This window comes from Natator depressus, chromosome 8 (assembly GCF_965152275.1).
Source record: "Natator depressus isolate rNatDep1 chromosome 8, rNatDep2.hap1, whole genome shotgun sequence".
In the NCBI taxonomy this organism is placed as follows: domain Eukaryota; kingdom Metazoa; phylum Chordata; order Testudines; family Cheloniidae; genus Natator; species Natator depressus.
In genome coordinates, this window is record NC_134241.1 from 99,861,975 (window position 1) to 99,881,641 (window position 19,667).

General features: G+C 43.8%; 1 protein-coding gene and 1 long non-coding RNA gene across 2 annotated transcripts in view; one reads left to right on the top strand and one right to left on the bottom strand.

Annotated features, from left to right (window-relative positions):
- TRABD2B (TraB domain containing 2B) overlaps positions 1 to 3,080 on the top strand; it is a 407,261-nt gene extending 404,181 nt beyond the window's left edge. Inside the window, exon 7 of the mRNA XM_074962317.1 lies at positions 2,508 to 3,080. Coding sequence (XP_074818418.1) covers positions 2,508 to 2,730 — 223 coding nt within the window. The 3' untranslated portion in view covers positions 2,731 to 3,080. The remainder of the gene's footprint in view (positions 1 to 2,507) is intronic.
- LOC141992975 (uncharacterized) overlaps positions 2,530 to 19,667 on the bottom strand; it is a 161,934-nt gene continuing 144,796 nt past the window's right edge. Inside the window, exon 3 of the long non-coding RNA XR_012640708.1 lies at positions 2,530 to 2,754. This is a non-coding gene — a long non-coding RNA (uncharacterized LOC141992975). The remainder of the gene's footprint in view (positions 2,755 to 19,667) is intronic.

Below are 19,667 nucleotides of genomic sequence, written 5' to 3' on the forward strand. Positions count from 1 at the left end.
GGATTGGGCCAAAAGAAATCTGATGAGGTTCAACAAGGACAAGTGCAGAGTCCTGCACTTAAGACAGAAGAACTCCATGCCCTGCTACTGGCTGGGGACTGACTGGCTAAGTGGCAATTCTGCAGAAAAGGACCTGAGGATTACAGTGGACGAGAAGCTGGATATGAGTCAACAGTATGCCCTCGTTGCCAAGAAGGCCAATGGCATATTGGGCTGCATTAATAGGAGCATTGCCAGCAGATCGAGGGAAGTGATTGTTCCCCTCTATTCGGCACTGGTGAGGCCACACCGGGAGTTTTGCGTCCAGTTTTGGGCCCCCCACTATAGAAACGATATGGACAATTGGCAAGAGGCCAGCGGAGGGCAACAAAAATGATTAGGGGGCTGGGGCACATGACTTATGAGTAAAGGCCGAGGGAACTTGGTTTATTTAGTCTGCAGAAGAGAAGAGTGAGGGGGGATTTGATAACAGCTTTCAACTACCTGAAGGGAGGTTCCAAAGAGAATGGAGTTCAGCTGTTCTCAGTGGTGGCAGATGACAGAACAAGGAGCAATGGTGTCAAGTTGCAGTGGGGGAGGTCTAGGTTGGATATTAGGAAACACTATTTCTCTAGGAAGGTGGTGAAGCACTGGAATGGTTTACCTAGGGAGGTGGTAGAATCTCCATCCTTAGAGGTTTTCAAGGCCCAGTTTGACAAAGCCCTGGCTGGGATGATTTAGTTGGGGTTAGTCCTGCTTTGAGCAGGGGTTGGACTAGATGACCTCCTGAGGTCTCTTCCAACCCTGATCTTCTATATACTTTCAGACTGTCCCATGAGAAATGTGGCTACAGGGGCTGTTTACTGCCTCGAAGTCCTGTTTCACTGGTGATTAAGAAAACTGCAGAGAGAATCTGTGGATACCAGCATGCACATTAGATTGTCACAGGCGTTTCTGTCATTTTTCACCTTGTTTGCCAGGAGAATGCACTGCTTCTGTGAGGATAATCTACTAGAGGTGCTCCATGATTTGCTGTACTCGACTAACGCTGTCACACCGGTGCACATGATTGCTTATTAATTACTGAGTGCTGGTAGTGAGTTTGATGCTGTTCATTACATAGAAGCAGACTCTGTCTGACATGGGGCTTGCAGTTTAAGAGCAAAAACATGGGCATAGATGCGACTTTTTACTTTGGATTTCACTGGGACCAGAATTTGGTCCTTGTGACATATAGGGCAATTTCCTGCAATATCTTTGGGAGATCTGACTGTATTAAGTTTATGTATCATTGTAGACCACCCAGGGACCATATGTAATTCCATGGGGGATGGTAACCACAGCCCCTCCAGGAACTAAGAACAGTGGGGTGGTGATTAGGCAAATTCACTTTAGGGAGGCTTGCCTATACTAGTTCAGACTGGATTCTCCAGAGCCCAACAGACACAAAAAGGACTTTTCAATAATTAGTCTGAGTTTAACCTGATGTAAGGCCATCTTTCTGGTCCAGTCAACAGACAGGACCTACTGTCCAAGGGGCACCCCAGTCCTTAGGGAAGGGTTGGAAGGACTAACACTGACCGGAGTTCTTGTGGAGTTGTGGGGCTGGTCTCTGGTAAACTTATTAGCAAACGGGTAGATTCTTTTATTGTTTTAATGTGTTTTTTCTGTAACACTTTTACCTCACAAATAAACATGCTTGCTTAAACAGAGATGCGTGGTAACTTAAAATCGTGGGCAATTATGCTGATGATAGCCTCTGAGATGAAAAGCAAAACAGGCCTATCTAGGCAGTCTGACTTGCTGGGGGAATTCAGAGTGTAGGCAGGGAACTGGGCCTGAAAATACCCCAGTCAAGGGGGAGTGAGATGCATGTCTCTGCCCAAGAGAGGTGATGGCTGGGGAGCCAAGAGGCCTACATGTCAAAGCCTTTGGTGGACCATATAGGGGGGAAAAGGTGGAGTTGCCCTGAACTGTGACCGTCCTAACAGCATGCATAGCCACACTAAATCCCAGCCCAGTGGGAAGAAGCTTGGGTTTTTTGTTTATTTCAAAAACTCAGTGAATCATCAGTCATGTAGTTATTAGGCCAGACCCTCATCTGGTATAAACAGACATAGCTCCACTGAGTCCATTTCAAGTGTGTTGTTTTGACAGACAATTCCTTGTAGCCAGGGAAGAACTGAAGCTCACATCTCTAAGTTTGCACACATAGATGTGGCCACGTGACTAGAGTCAGGACTCTGGGGTTCTATTATTGATTTTTTCACTAGGTTACATTAGGTAAGTCACTTCCCTGTGCTTCAGTTTCATACACGCACACACCCGCCCCCAGTAAAACAGATGAATAACACCTCTCATGCAGGGATGTGGTGAAATAATTAGCACAGTGAACTCTTCCATGGAAAGAAACTTTATCTGTTCAAACTATTGTTCTTATTACTAATTAGGAAGATGTAGACTCAGCAACCACTTACATACTGAAAAAATAATCCTGTTTAATTTTGTCCTCTTGTCTTTTCTCCTAGCACGACCACGCTACCTTCCCACATCAGGATAACCAATGGCTACATCACAGTCAATCCTCCCGTTTGGTTTTCAAACCAACTGGATCAGAGACCACGTTCAGCTCTCCCGTTCCACCATCAGCCAAAGAGCTCAGCTGCTGCCCGGGTATTGGCGCCATCCATAACTGCTTCTTTCTATGTGTCAATAGCGTCTTTTGTCCTGAGTCTATTGAGGCCTTCCTGACCAACCTAGGATTACGTGCAATACCTAAAATGGAGAACAGAGATAATTTATGAATGAGTGTGTGGTTTTCTCCATGACGGTTTCAACCTGGACCTTCTCACCAAGGAGAAATCGTAGTGCCTCTAGATGGTTTTGTCTCTTAGCCCAGATATATTTTGAAACTCTAAAGCTTTATTGTAACACTGACTTACATCTTCTTTTTTGTAGAAGGATCTTTATTTCCCATAGTGCTATGGGGCTTTGTAAAATATATGTGTTCATATATATATATAAAAAAAAGAAAAAGTGTATTTATTCAACTGGTAAACTTATTTTTCTTGGTATTGGATATGTTAATAACATCCCCATTAAACAGTAGTGACGATGAAACAGATAAATTAATATTTTCTAGGTTTGTTTTTTTAACCAACGAATCTGAAATGACACCCAAAGATGCTGTTTTGGTCATTAAAACGTTACACTAACCCTCCCATAGGCAAATCTATGCTGATCGCTGAGATTAGTGGGGGGGTGTCGGGGGGGTATATCCGTTTAGCATAATTTAGACATATTTTAGACAGTTCATGCTGTCTGTGGCCTTGGTGTCACTAGGGAAAAAGGCATGTTCTTAACCCAAGTTAGGGAACCCAAGGTAAAATCCTCTTGAAGAAAAGACCATTTGTGGTTTTCACATGAGTTGGCAAGTCAAGATAAACCCTGAGCTTACCCCACTGCCTTCAACTCAACCTGTAAGAAAAGTGGAGACTGTGTTGTCTTCTCTAGGATTAACAAACTAATACATCATGATAGCTAACTTCAGTCAAGAACTCACCTTTTTCCTAGTGAAAACACATGGCATCAGTCTGGAGTAACTCTGCAGAGTTGGTTTTTCCTCTCACACCCTTTTTTCATGAGTGTGACTCCTCATTGGATTTACTCCAGATTTACACAAGTGCTAATGAGAGCAGAATTTGCCCTGCTTACAGGATTTAAATGTTTAATAGCATGCTAGTCTATAAGACTTCTCAACTGTGGCCACGCTTCACCTTGAGTAAGTTGGGGGTGCAGAAGCATCGTAAAGTTCGCTTTTGTAGCCACGATCCTGCTGCTGTGATATGCGTGGCTGCTTTCTCTGTAACGTTCTGGCCTGATCCAAAACCTATTCAAATCAATGAAAAGACCCCCACTGATGTCAGTGCGTCTTGGATTTGGTCCTTTCAATGGGTTTTGGATTAGGTTCTTAGAAGAGCATGAAGACAAAGGGCCAGATTCACAGCTGGTCTAGATCATGGCAGCTCCACTGACTTAAACAGAGCTGTGCCCATTCATACCAGTTGCAATTTTGGATGATTATCTATGTAGCTAGTTTTGAGCTTGGCAGTGGTGGAAAAAGTACATCTCTTGTTCATAATTCCAATCACACTTCGAAAGAGCGCTAGAGAAAAAAAGAGATGGAACATGAAACTTTGCCCAGACTTCGTCCTCAAAGAGAACGAATCTTGCCAGAAGATAGCTGGGTTAATAGACCTGGTCGAAATGTTTTAATCAAAACAGTTTTTAAGGAAAAAACAAAATGACCAAAATGAAATGTGTTTGCAGAAAATTAGATTAAGTTTTAGAAGAATGGTGCAAACCTAGGCAGGTCCGCTGTTTGCGGAACTAGGCCTGTTTTTCCAGGGGCACGCACATAAGGCTTCAAGTGAAATGGAAGCCATCGAGCTTTGCCCCCAGTGACAGCTACAAGGACATCTCATGCATACTATTCCATTGTATATTTTGGTGTGTGGACAATTAGAGATGTTGGTTTTGGAAGGAAGCCATTCCCCTTCCATGATATTTATTGCACTGGGCCGTGTATTGCAAGCATGTTTTAGGAACTTCCTTTACAGCTTTATTTGAGTGGTTACACTATTGAGGACTTCATTTGAATATAATGTCTTAAAAGGCCTTCAAATTCAACCTTAATGCACCTAAACCAGGGACGCTCTATGGCTGTATTCTAGACAATGAACGGACCATCTGAACTGAGAACTGTGAACTCATTTAAGAATAAATTATCCCACAGTAAATGGACCCGCAGGTAATGCAGGTTCTCTTGGTGTGATGCTACAGTACAGAGGAAGATTATTATTACTTGAATATGGTAGCATAGCACCCAGAGACTCCAGTTGAGATGGTGGCCCCATTATTCTAGGCGCTGTACAAACACACAGTGAGTGACAATTCCTGCCCCCAAAAATGTACAGTCTAAATCAGGGGTGGGCAAACTATGGCCCGGGGGTCTCATCCAACCCTTCAGATGTTTTAATCCAGCCCTCAAGCTCCCGCTGGGGAGCAGGGTCCATAAGCGCAACCTGGAGCTTGCACCCCTGACCCACTCCCGCGCCCCAATCCCCTGTCCCAGCCCTGATCCCCTTCCCACTCTCCAAACCCCTTAGTCCCAGCCCAGAGCACCCTCCTACACCCCAGACTCCTCATCACCAGCCCCACCCAGAGCCCACACTCCCAACCGGAGCCGCCCCCCCCGAACCCCAACCTCCTGCCCCAGCCCAGAGCCTCCTCCCACACCCTGAACTCCTCATTTCTGGCCCCCACCCCAGAACCCACACTCCCAGCTGGAGCCCTCACCCCCTCCCACACCCCAACCCCCAATTTCGTGAGCATTCATGGCCGCCATATGATTTCCATACCCAGATGTGGCCCTCGAGTCAAAAAGTTTGCCCACCCTTGATCTAAATAGGCAAGACAGAGAAAAGGTGGGAGGGGAACAAGAGATCCACAGAGCTGAAGTGAGTGCCCCAGGTGACTGGGAATGTCGGCGGCAGAGCTAGGAGTGGCACCCAAGTCTTGTGACTCTCAGGCCTCTGTCCTATCCATTAGACCAGACTGATTTTTTGTGGGGGACGGGGGGTTGCATCGTTTTAAGTCTATGGACATCTAGGAATTTCAGGGTTGTCATTAGGCTGCACACCATAGTCAGTCAGAACTTCACCCTAGCAGCAGGGACAGAACTCAGACCCTCCTGCTCCAAAAGCATGGGTTCCTACCGCCTGAGCTAAAGGAGAATCTCCGTTAGCATGATAAGACCTATGACATGCGGCTGAGTAGTCCTGAGTCTCTCTCATATAGGAGAATGGTACACATACCCTTTAGCCCAATATACTACGATACTTATTCTACATGTATTCTAGTTATAGCTGTCACGTCCCAAGATTTCATCTGTATTTCAGGGGAAACAGACATTGCCACCATTTATTTGGATGACTCTGTACACGGATGTTCAAACTTCATAGTGTGGTCCATGTTTTATATAGAGACTTCCTCCTGGAGACCTCCCCTTGCATTCAATATTAGGCCACTTTCCTTCCAATTCAAAATCCTAGAACATCTCTGTAGCAACTTCCTCATGTGGAAAAGTAATATCAGCTAAGTATTGAATTTATAGTTAGCTGTTTTGAAGGCTATTTTGAAGCTGGAGCTAAGGAGAAGGACCTGTACTGGATGATCTAGCTTTCCACGGACTTTAGAGAACTGTGTTGAAGTCATTATCATAGAGGTTCCCTAACTAATTTGATAATATTCCCTGTGTGCTTTAGTGTACAGATATCTGTCCAGCTAACTGGTTCCAATCAACTGTTTTTAAATCATACCAGTAAATATGTTAGGGACTACAAAATGAGTATAGCATAGACAAAATGGAATATTTAGTAATTAACTATGCTAACCCAGTACTAATAAAAATACGCTAATGCTAGATAGCACAGAGCTGTGTTTCTGAAAGAGCCTTTATTCAAATGGGCCATGTTAATGTCATGACTATTTTCCACATGAGTTTGGAGAGTGTCTATATAATTCAGAGGGGAAACATGTTGTGTACATAATAGTAATAACCACACACTACTAGCTTCATTGGGATTTTATTTTCCTTCTCTTTTTTGAGCCTTTAGGTTTCATATTTTCCAGCTTTTTTCAGCAACCAAGAGGGATAGAAGCTGATTTTTTCCCTTATGAAAACCGAGATCCTCATGTAATCACCTGAATCCAGGAGCTGGGGATTTTAGAAAAACACCAAATACCACAAAACTCACAATACAGTTGTGAGAGTTTGGCATCATTGTTGTGGGACTTACACGTAATCAACAGATTTCATGAGATTTCTGCTACTCAGGGCCAAGATTTTGGCATTATTGAATCTGAACCTGAACACTCATCTGATTCAGGGTATGTCTACACTTACCGTGGATCAATGCTGCGGTGCTTGATCAACCACGGGTCAATTTAGCAGGTCTAGTGAAAACCCGCTAAATCAACCACAGATTGCTCTCCCATTGACTCTGGTACTCCACCGGAACCAGAAGGATAAGGTAAGTCAACGAGAGAGTTTCTCCCGTTGACCCAGCACAGTGTAGACACCGCAATAAATAGACCTAAGCTACGTCGACTCTAGCTATGTTTTTCACGTAGCTGGAGTTGGTTAACTTAAGTTGACTTAACCCCATAGTGTAGACCTGCCCTCGGTCTCACAGCTGAATCCTAGGCTAAAATCAATCGTAATACATCCTGCCCTATATCCAATTGTGATACTGCAACTAATGCCAGTTAACTATCCAGCTGCTATCCCTGCCGAAAGGAATGTACAATACCACAATCGAAAGAGCAAAGGGACTCTATTTTACTTCTTTCATCGTTTCCCTTGCCAAAATGCATTGCCATTTGAAGAGCATGTATGGGGAGAGTGGGAGAGAAGATACATTGCATTTTGTGAATGGCATATTTTTGGTTCAAGCACTCGTGCCGTTGAATAATGCTATTGTCTTCCTAGAACTCTATTGGCAATGACTGCTGAGCATGATTAATGATAATTATTACTCTGCACAGGTGTCAAACTCCCCCCTTCCTTGAACCTCCCTGCTCAATTCTGCAAACTCAGTTGTAGTTTAGGAACACCCAGTATGCAGTGCTGTGTGTTTATCTAACCTCTTTGCTATTGAGCTGGCAAGAGAGGCAGTAATCCAAGCCATCCTTAATGCAGTGATCAGTCTATTGGTATGAAGAGGTATTTCGTTACAAAGCATCATCTATTTAGGACGTCAGTTTTCCACAGCATGTTACAGTTATGTCAGAGAAACCGCAGTGCTAAGGTTTAGCTTTTTAAAATCAATCAGCCCAGCATAAATGTCATTGTTCCAAATTGTCATTAAGTAACCTAAGGTATTTCTACACGTCATTTGGCCAAAATAACCTTGAGCCACCTCTCTTAAGTGATCTATATTACATAGAGTGCTCTGGATTTCAACTTCAATTTTGAACCTGCTCTACCTGAGCAGAAGAAAACTCCAGCTGCCTGATTTTGATCTCAGTTCACCACTTTTTGCACCAGCATGATTCAGTAAATATAACCCGGATTACGCGGGTGCAAAAAAGAAGAGTAAGGGGTGACTTGATTATAGTCTGTAAGTATCTACGTGGGGAACAAATATTTGGTAAGGTGCTCCTCAATCTAGCAGAGAAAGGTCTAATACAACCCAGTAACTGAAAGTTGAAGCTAGACAAATTCAGATTGGAAATAAGATGTAAATTTTTTTAACAGTGAGAGTAATTAACCATTGGAACATTTTAACAAGGGTCATGGAGGGTTCTCCAAGACCGGCAATTTTTAAATCAATAGTGGATGTTTTTCTAAAAGATCTGTTCTAGGAATTATTTTGAGGAAGTTACGCAGAAGGTCAGACTAAATGATCACAGTGGTCCGAGCTAGCCTTGGAATCTATGAAGCAGAGATAGCTCAGGACTGTCTACCCATGCTGGGAAGCACCGGCCCAGCTGCTGTGTAGATATACCCCTTGTGGCTAGCTTTTAAACTGGTGCCTTAAGCTAGGGAAATTCCATGAGAACTTCCCAACTGTTAACTCTGCTGCTTCTTGTGGAGGGGTGATGAGTCTTCATTTGAAGTTCAAGATGCATATTGGTCAGTGTCCACTTCAAATGTGTGTCAAATATTTCTAGGATTTCTTTGTTCCTCTTCCTCCTCCCACTTTTGTGACCTGTTTTGAAGAGTTCTTTAAGAGTGTAATTAAAAAGATGCTTTCTAATGTTATTTTTTTCAAAATATTTTTGTAGCATAATATATGAATAAAAGTTATTATAAATCCACAGCACACCAGTCTTGTATGTCTAGGTTCTTCCCCCCACGAACTAGGTGTTCATTGAAAACACATGACAATTCAAATCTCAACTTTGGAGTGCAGAATTTGAAAGCTGCCTTTTGCACAGGATGGGCTCATTTTCCCTGGAAATGAGGGCCATTTCAGAGTGGGAAATGCCTGAGATGGGGCAATCTTTGCAGTAAAATGGAGCCCTCCTTAGAGGTCATCGTGAACAGTGGGAATAGCTCCAATAAAGCTATGCCACATTGCACCAGGCGAAGATCTGGCCCCGGGAGCCAATGGAGTTACCTCAATGTCAGTGAGATTCGAATCAAGCTCTTGTGTATTGCAGGAACCATGTTGGTAGCCCTAATTCTCCTTTTGCACTAGTGATCTAACGTCATTGGGCCAGATCCTCAGCTGTTGGAAGGAGCGGCTTCTCTGAAGTCAATGGAGCTCTAGCACTTTACACCAGCTAAGGAGCTGCCCCCTTAACTTCAATGGTGTTACTCTTGATTTACACCATTGTGAGCTTAGAATCGGGTTCTGTGTAGGTGTGGAGGCAGGATTTATTACATAACTCCATGATGTGAGGGCTGTTACAGCGATAACTCACACGTCTGTATATCCCAGTAAAAACCTTGTGTAAATGGACAAGACAGAGGGCCTGCGCTCAGTCCCGGTGGGGAAAGGAGGTGTTTTATTTGAATGAAAACAGTTGGTGTCTTTTGAGCCTTGAGCACACCCTTTTGCAGCTGGCTGTAATCTTTGAATTGTGTATCCCTTGGAGATAAAGTGGAGGTTAGCTGCGTGCATGAAGATAAAGAGGGCTTTGGGAATTTGCTCATTTTTTGGCACATTCCACATTGTTACAATGAAAGCCTGCAGCAAATCATATGCATTATAACCGCTAGCGCATACCTTTCCCTGAATACGTTGCCCTTAATCGCACCTTAATTAGGTGTGAAAGCCTTTGCAATTTAAAGCAATATTTCGAGGTGTCTGGGTCATAGATGTTTCTTTGACAGACAGCCACTCAGTGTGGCGCTCTGTCCCCCTCTAGTGGTCGTTGGGTTTGCTACCACCACAGCTAATAGAGTGTGATTTTCTAGCCCAGACGTTAAGGTGCAGATTCTCAAAGGTATTTAGCCACTGATTTCAATAGGAATCAGGCACCATAATATCTTTGAGGATCTGAGCCTAAACACTGGGGATTTAAGATCCAGGTTCAACCCCTAATGCCAATGACCCATCCAAGAGCATAACATCACAGCCTAATAGTTATTGCTGCTGAGAAGTTGTAGATTTCCCATCATCCCATTGAGAACTGGTCAAAACATGCAGGAAAATGTTCAACATTTTTGGAGAATAGTTTTCATCAGCACTTCGAATTTAAAATATGTTCAGCACTCGAACGGGTCAAAAACCAGCAATAGATATTCTTGGGAAATGTTCACAGCAAATTTTCATTCAAATTTTGAAAATCTGAATATTTTCAGACCACTCTAATGTCAACGTTTCATGCTCAAGGGGGTTGGCCCAGCTTCTGATCATCTTTCAGACTTTTGAGTGCTGCCCCTTAAGCTTTTCCATCCAAACCTAATGAAATCAGGTGGCTTCAATCAGATGGGTTGCCATTTAAGCAGAGCTGGCTGGAAATTTTTGAAAAAAAAATTCCCTCCACCCACCTCCTACCTCAACACAAATTACTGTGCACTCAATGTTGCTGAGGTCCTGTGGGGAAAAAATGGTTAGGCATCATATAATTAAAGCCTTATCATCATGCATATTCATAAGGGGATAGAATTAAGGGTTACCTGGTCAACCTTAATTCTGGCATTTCCGATCTCTTGCAATATTGATAACATTCTTTTAGTGTAGTTGGTTTTTGTATGTAATAAATTATATGTTGGTAAGGAAGTGTGAGTTTAAATAAGTAAATCTAATGTCTAAATTGGACTTGTGTAATATACACATTGATGGCACCAGAAGAGGGTGTAAGTTGCCCCAAATAGACTTCCTCTGCCCTTACTTCAGCTCATCTTTAAATTTGGTCCTCACCCATTGTAGCATCCTGCATGGAACCTGGAAGGAGGAGTACTGGTTGCAGGGGGGAAGAGTTTGGAGGAGGCCCCAAGGAGTCAGTCTGTGTGCACATGGCTAGACTGCCAGCTGCAGTTGCAGCAGCTGTGTAAGTTGGTCTCTTAATAAAGAGCCGGTTTAGTTTTACAAGCATGGAGTCCTTCCATGTTATCACCCAGCACGTGGATCACGGTGGCAGCGGTCAGTTTAGTGAGACCCACAGTAAGGAAAAGAATGTGATTAGCAGGAAAAGAAAGCAGAACTTAGAAACAGCTCAAACATTGCAGGACTCAGAGCACTGGGAATGCAGGAATTTCACATTAAAAAAACCTTGCACAAGAATGGAAGTAACGGAAGCAACAATTTCATCTGTAGACAGAGCTGATCATGGGGGATAAAGATGACAAATGCAGGTAACGCTTTTTTTTTAACTATCTCTTGGGGGAGGGAGGGAGGACAAGAAGTGAGTAAGGATGTGTCTACACGTCAATCAAGAGCTGTGATTGCAAACCCCAGTTACTAACTCAAGTAACAGTAGCAGTGTAGCCATGGCAGCATGGGCAACGGCATGTGTTAGCCACTCAAGTGTGTACCCAGCGTAGGGGAGTCATTTTCTATGGGGCAAAGGTGTGAGTTGCCCCCCAACATTGCTGTGCCTCCTCCCCGGACTTATCATAGGGCTATACGCTCCACTCCCTGCCTCCCTAACATCACAGGGTATAATATAATCACATATAATATAATGTTCTGTGTGCTGTATCCCCTGCCCCCACCCAGAATTTTTGGGAACTGGTGCCCCTAACCCAGGGAGCTGGAGGAGGTTGTGCTCAGGAGGTTTGCCTGTGCCACCGCTACACTGCCCTTGTTACTCCAGCTAGCCTTGATCCAATCTAGTTTAGATAAACCAACATGGGCTCTAATCATGCCTGTTGATTGCAGTGTAGACATACCCTAGGACACTGCAACCAAGAATAATGCCCAAAACACTGGAACAGCTGATAACTGTGTTTGATGAGAGCTGTGACCCCAGACAGAATGGGACTGTAGAGAGATCCTGCTTTTTTCACTCAAAATCAAGAAACAGAAGAGGGAGTAGATACTTAGCTGAGAAATCTGGCATCCACATGTAGCTTTGGAGATATAAAAGATTTACCAGCTAGAAAGAGGATTGTTTGTGGGACACATGAGTCCAGCTTCCAGGAGAGATTGAGAGAAAGAGCTCTAGCTGTAGAGAAATGCCTCCAAGTAGCAAGTAGGCAGTGTTGTTGTAGCCGTGTTGGTCCCAGGTTATTAGAGAGACAAGGTGGGTGAGGTAATATATTTTATGGGACCAACTTCTTACACAGGGGTCTTCTTCAGAAGAGCTTCTTTAGTTGGGCCAATAAAAGCTATTACCTCACCCACCTTGTCTCTCTGATATGCTGGGACGAATGCGGCTACAACACCGCGTACTTGAAGCCATTTCACAGGTCATCTGAAGAAGAGCTCTGTGTTGCTCGAAAGCTTGTCTCCCTCACCATCAGAAGTTGATCCGTTAAGCTATTACCTCACGCACCTTTCGCTCCAAGTTGCAAGGGCAGTTGTACAGTCCAGGGAAAGGATCAAAACCATGCCAGCCACTAGCGGAGAACAAGGGTCACGCTAAAGGACCACAAGAGGCAGGCCAGAGACGGACCGACTGAGAGTGCAGACATCATGGTGTCATTTACATGCTGAGGGACCAGAAGCGAAGAGGTGAGGCAGGAAAGGGAATAAAAGGCAGGTGTGGAAAGGGCTCAGTTAAAAATCACCCTGCCTTACTTTAATGGACACATTTTCCACCCTCTTCCAGCTGCTCAGCATGTAATCTAAACCATTTGAGGCTATGTCTACACTTCCCCTTATGTGAACAAACCACCTCCCTGAGCGACATAAGCTGCACCGACAGACGCGCCGGGGTGGCCAGCGCTATGTTAATGGGAGAGCTTTTCCCGCCGACACAGCTACTGCTGCTCATGGGGGCTGGCGGGAGAGTCCGCTCCCGTTGACTGAGAGTAGCTACACTAGAGAACGTACAGTGGCGCAGCTACGTTGGTGCAACTGCATGGCTGTAAACTCTGTAGCGTAGCTGTGCCCTTAGGTTCCCTTACACACCAGACCATGGGTGTAAATCAGTCTAGGTACTCCAGCTGAGTCTAAAGGCGTTTAACTTATACCACATTACCCATTCCCTCTGAAACTGGTGAAGGGTTTTTAGATTTTCAAAAGCACCCACATGACTTAAAAGCCTGTGGTCAACTTTCAGAAATGTCTTAAGCACTTAGGAGCCTAAATCCCATTGCCTTTAAATGAGACTTAGCCTCCTACCCACATCCCTTTTGAAAAGTGGCTCTTAGGCTCCTAAGTCACTTAGGTGCTTTTGAAAATTTTACCCATCCTAATTACTTTGTGAGCAATGTTTAGCTAGATTAAGCCTAATGATGCCCTTCTCTATATTTTTCCACCCAGGCAGAATTGCAGATGGCTGTGTAATTTGTATTAAATGCCATTTGAGATCTAGGATGCTTATACACAATCATACAAGCGTTGCGGCCCAGTATAGTATAAGATCAGCTTCCACAGATAGGAAGCTAAGAGATGAGTGCCCATGTCTCTAGCCATTTTCTGCTCTCTTGAAACCAGAGACACAATTTTCTTACTGACTGATACTCTTTAATTGTTCCGTGCAGTGCTGTTGTAGCCATGTTGGTTCCAGGATATTAGAGAGACAAGGTGGGTGATGTAATATCTTTTATTGGACCAATTTCTGTTGGTGAAAGAGGCAAAAGAGTGGGATTAGTGGGTTTCGGACTATAAGCTGTAAATCCTGTGTCTTTATTAAGACCATGAATTTTAGTGTCTAGCAAAGTCATGAACTTAAGCTCCCAGGCTCGTCTTAGGAAGGTGTTGTGCAGGTGTCCTTTGAGGCTGATTACTAAGAGGTCTACTATGGAGTGATTGGTTTGTGAAAATTGTTAACCTGGGGTGGTACAGTCTTTGCCTTTTATTATTTTTCTGTGTGAGTTCATTTGAGAGCACAGTGATTGTCTGGTTTCACCCACATACTTATTGGGGCATTTAGTGCACTGGATGTGGTCTACCATATGTTGTGATAGGTATGTGTAGGACCTATGGATCCTGGAAGGTGGGAGGTATTGATCATCGTAGCAGTGGAGAAATGTCTGCAGGTTTTGCATCTGCTGTTATAGCACATATGATATAAGATATACTTACGCTCAACAATCTGTTCCACCTTGTATTTAGCTGTGACACTCTGAGTATCTTTCCTAGACCCGAAGAACAGCTCTGTGTAAGCTTGAAAGCTTGTCTCTCTCACTGACAGAAATTGGTCCAATAAAAGATATTACCTCACCCACTTGGGCGCTCTTTAATTGTGTGGACTTAAGTTAAACTCATAGAGTTTCTTAGGGCTCCATTTCTTAGGACCAGGACATGCTGCATGGGGCAGGCAGTATTCACTAAAGTAAGGTACTTCCAATTAAGAGCTCATCCTTTCTCTGTCTGCTGAAGACCTGGTGTTCATATCTGTTCTTTCTCGGTTGCCACAACAAACTGGTTAAAAAAGTCTCCTAGGACAAGGGTTTTAGATGTTGCAGACTTATGAAAAACATGCCTTTGTTTGCACATTTACCCTACTGCTCAGTGTATTTTACAGCCTGGGTCCCCCTCTGGCCACAGAGGATATGAACATTACAGGCCTAGGTGGAGAACCTCAGCTCAGCCTCCAGTAGCTTGTAGCTCTGGAGGTCCACGGTTCAAAGTCCGAGGTACCAGCTAAGAAAGTGGCTGTCACACACATGAATAAGTACTTGATGTACAAATGCTCAACAGCATGTCCAGTTTTGTGCATACATGTGTATATTTTACAGAAACAGCTTTGGTGCTGCTGTTTTAAAATGTATCCCTTTAAATCCTTGTGTCCAACTGGAAGTAGAAGTAAAACCAGAGGAACTCCAGCCATCAGAGGAGGACACCCAACCAACAAAAATAACCAGAGACCCATAGTTCTGCTGCCAGTAATAACTGCAGTAATAGGAAAATGAGTATGTACACAGTTTACTAAACATTTGGCTGGTGAGAATGTAATTATCTAATTTCAATAGGGTAGATGAAAAACACCAAAAAGTTTTACTGAAAGTTACAAATTTCATGCTGCTTTCTTTGACTGATGATTTCCTTTGCTGTGAATGAAGTGCTCAGATGATTTACTTGTGCAGCTCTTGGGTGAGTGTCAGCTCCTGGCTCTTTGATGGGTGGTATGCAAATGTGATGGAAATGTAACCAGCTCCGACACCAGTTTAAAGTTGGACTGGACAGATTACCCAAGAATATACTGTAGGGAACAGTCCTGTGCTCGATATGCTAAATAGAGGATTGGCTAATGATTTGATGCAAAGCTCAATGGAATCAATGGAAATGGAATGGAAGCAATGGGAAAAAACTTTGGATTGGGTTCTGGATGATTGGCTTTTCTAGATCAGTGGTTCTCAACCAGGGGTACATATACAGGTCTTCTAGGGGGTCCATCAACTCATCTAGATATTTTCCTAGTTTTACAACAGGCTGCATAAAAAGCACTAGCCAAGTCAGTACAAACTAAAATTTCATATGGACAATGACTTGTTCATACTGCTCTATATACTGTACATTGAAATGTAAGTATACTATTTATATTCCAATTGATTAATTTTGTTAATTATATGGTAAAAAATGAGAAAGTCAGCAATTCTTCAGTAACAGCATGCTATGACATTTTTGTATGTTTATGTCTGATTGTTTCAGCAAGTAGCTTTTAAGTGAGGTGAAACTTGGGGATACACAAGACAAATCAGACTCTTGAAGTGGGGAAAAGTAGTCTGGAAAGCCACTGTTGAGAGCCACTGTTTTAGATAGTAGGCCCCAATCTTGCAAAAACTTGAGATCATGCTTTCCGTTGAGCACATAAGTAGCCCCATAGACTTCACTGGATGGGTGTGTTTGTGTGCAAGCAGATTTCTAAAGCCATTCACTTTATTCCATTGAGAGCGAGATGAGATTAAAATATCAACAAATTACATGAAGTCAAAACGGCATCGTGTTGATTTTCAGAGGAATAGAGGAATGATAATAATAACAGACAGACACAATGTATGAATGCTAATAATGATCATTCACACCCGGGGTCCCTTGGTTCTTCCAGTGAAGCACAGTGGGAAGAAAATGACCAGTATAATGTGAGAATACATCAACAGCCAGCAGACAGAGGTGAATCAAATGAAAGACAGATGGAGGTGGAAAATGGGAGATTCCTGCTCTCTTTTACAGAGAAGCTACAATGAAGTGCAATGGCCGTATTATTCTTGAGAATTATGACATCAGTTTTAGAATGTGTTGGCTCCAGATGAGGAGAGATTAATAAGACTGGGAAGACTTCATTAATAAGACTTAATTCATAATTAATAAGACTTTTCAGCTTGGAAAAGAGACGACTAAGGGGGGAATATGATAGAGGTCTATAAAATCATGACTGGTGTGGAGAAAGTAAATTAGGAAGTGTTATTTACTCCTTCTCATAACACAAGAACTAGGGGGTCACGAAATGAAATTAATAGGCAGCAGGTTTAAAACAAACTAAAGGAAGTATTTTTTCACACAATGCACAGTCAACCTGTGGAACTTCTTGCCAGGGGATATTGTGAAGGCCAAGACCATAACAGGGTTCAAAAAAGAACTAGATACGTTCATGGAGGATAGGTCCATCGATGGCTATTAGCCAGGATGGGCAGGGATGGTGTCCCTAGCCTCTGTTTGCCAGAAGCTGGGAATGGGCGACAAGGGATGGATCACTTGATGATTACCTGTTCTGTTCATTCCCTCTGGGGCACCTGGCATTGGCCACTGTCGGAAAACAGGACAGTGGGCTAGATGGATCTTTGATCTGACCCAGTATATCTGTTCTTATGTTCTTTATCAATATTTTGCTGTTCTCAGTTTTGCATCTTCCAGGAAATAGGGTTTTTCATGTATATACTTAATACTGATTGGTTGGTGAATCAGTTAGCTGGCTAGCCAGTGGAGTGATTCCACAGTCCCGCAGAGGAGGGGACAGAGTCTGCCCGGGTTCCAAATGGAGATTTCTGCAGGCAAGCAGAGGGATGACATTATTGCCGTACTTCTGACTCAGCAGGCTGCACGGAGTTGAAGAACAAAGACACTAGCTGAGGATCGGCTGAATTCAACCTCAGGGTTTGGAACTCTGAGCTACTTCTCACTGTGTGTTTCTGTAGGGCCTGACATGTTTAAATTTAATTTTGGTTTAGATTTAAGTATAACTGTGAAGATAATATATGTGGATTATGCAGTAGCCTTGTTTTGTAGTAGAAATTAAGCTCCTGTAATTATGTTTCTTCATCATTATAAAACTATATAAACTATATATATATATAAAGCTGGTACTTAAGAATTAAGTGCATTTTGTTTAGACTTGATTGTGGGGAGGTTGCCCTGTGCAATCCTTGCTGAAAACCCTCACATGACTGAATTCTGGGTCCCTGTGTGCTTTTCGCTAGGAATTGTTGTGACACACTAGGGGAGGGGCAGTAAAGTAAAGTGCAGCCCACCCAAAGGTTATACAGTTGCCCTGGGATTGTTCTTCTTGCCACTGGTTAATAAAGCGATTCTCTACTACCACACCTTTGTGGAGTCAATGTCACCCATTCAAAGAGAGTGCTGAGTGACCGCTAAAGAACTCGCTACTCATTTGCAGTGGTAGTACCATATTATCTCCACTCTGCACTGGTGTAAATGACTTGCCACGAGCAAGGCCTCTTTCCTCTCAATAGGAGGCCCTACGGTTCTAGAACCCAAGCCCGTAGAGCTACCAGACAGTTAACTGCTCCCGGCTGCCACCTAGCAGCAGCTATTAACCCCCCCCCACCCCGCCCAGCCCGCACTCCACTTCCCATGACCCACTGTGGACACAGACCATGGGAAGTTCCTCCCCAAGAGTTTGACAGACAGCAGGCCTGATTGGCTCCCTGCCCTATATAAAGCCAAGGGGCATTCCAGGAAGTGTTTGGGTAACAGAGTGGATTCTCTGTAGTTGCCATGGCTGTTCCTGTTCTAGGCTTTTGAACTCCTGGCTCAACCTCTCCTTGTTTTGGACTTTGTCTCCTGACTTGAACCCGGAAACTTGACTCGGACTCTGATTCTGCCCTGGAACTGACTGTGAACTCCGTGGCTACTGCTAGCTTCAGGTTTGCCCCTGCTTTGACCCTTTGTCCTGACTGCCTTTGTTGGGATCCTGACAGTAAATTAGCAGCCTTAACCCAGGTCCCAGAAGGTGTCTACATCACAGAAACTGCGGACAATTGTTTGTCTCTAATTTTTGCCAGAAACCTCAGCAGGCAAGGCATAGTGAGTGTAGAGGTGGCTAGAGGTGGTCTCTTCAGGACAAGGTTGAGACACAGTGGTAGGGCATGGAACAAGCTGCTACCGCCCATGATGTCTGTCCTTTCAGTAACCGAAGCAACTACGTGCTACTTCGTTCGTGGTGTTTGCGGCAAAGTCACAGTGTAGCCCTCCGTTAGCAGTACCGTGGATTTCCAAGGGACTCCGCAAGTACCTGAGTAGGGGTGGCAGAGTCTTAGCGTATGTCCACACTGCAACTGGGAGGTGTGAGTGCAACACGTGTGGACATACCTGAGCTAGTTTTGATGTAGCTCAAAGCTAGCTTGAGTAACAACAGCGGTGAAGCAGCGACAGCATGGGCTAACCCTTCCGACCCTGGCCACTGCCCATGCTGCCACGGCGTCCCTGCTGTTGTTACTCAAGGTAACTTTGATCTAGCTACATTAAAGCTAGCTCAGGTATGTCTACACATGCTGCAATCACACACCACTGATTGCAGGCTAGCCATATTCTTAGAGGGTAACGGCCATGAGGCAGGAACTCTAACTTTCTGTGGCATAAAGTGCTGGACACACAGGTGGTGCTTGGCCAATAATTAATATTAATAATAAGGGAGGAGCAACAAGTTCATGATTGTGCATGAGAAAGAAGTCCAAGACCTGCTCTGTGCCCTTCCAAAATGTTCACATCCCTATGGAGGTGAAGGGCCTCCTTTAAAGTCTCAAATTTCCTAGGCCATGACTTTCCAAAAATCAAACTGCTTTTGGAAAAATAAGCAATAATTTGTGTAAATGGGAGATTTACACATTAGGATAAAATTTATGAGGTTTGGAATTCCTGTAGCAAGCAGCCAGCAATGAGCTGTGATGAAAAGAAAGCACCTTGCCCAGCATGCAGTCAAGAGGTACAATAAAATCAAGTCATTTTCGGGGGAAGAGGGAGAAACACTTGTAAATGTGCTGGTTTAGGTTTGTCCTGGCCTCCCAAAATCACTTTCCTTCCTGTCCTGAGATTAGTCACAGAAATGAATTCTAAAATACCCAGGAAGAAGAGGAGGGCGAATGGAAAAACTCTTTAATGGGTCTGCCCCAGACTTCCCCATCTGTTTTTCTCCGTCACTCTGAGATCAGACACCCAAACGAAAGGGATGGGAAGACCGGTCTAAAATTATGATATGGAGAGTGATCCAAAGCCAGTGGAAGTCTTTCAATTGCATCCAATGGGTCTCTGGGCCAGGCCCCATAATTTGGAAAGTGACTTCATAGTTCCAGCATCTCCCATGGCTCATGCTCTGGGAGAAGT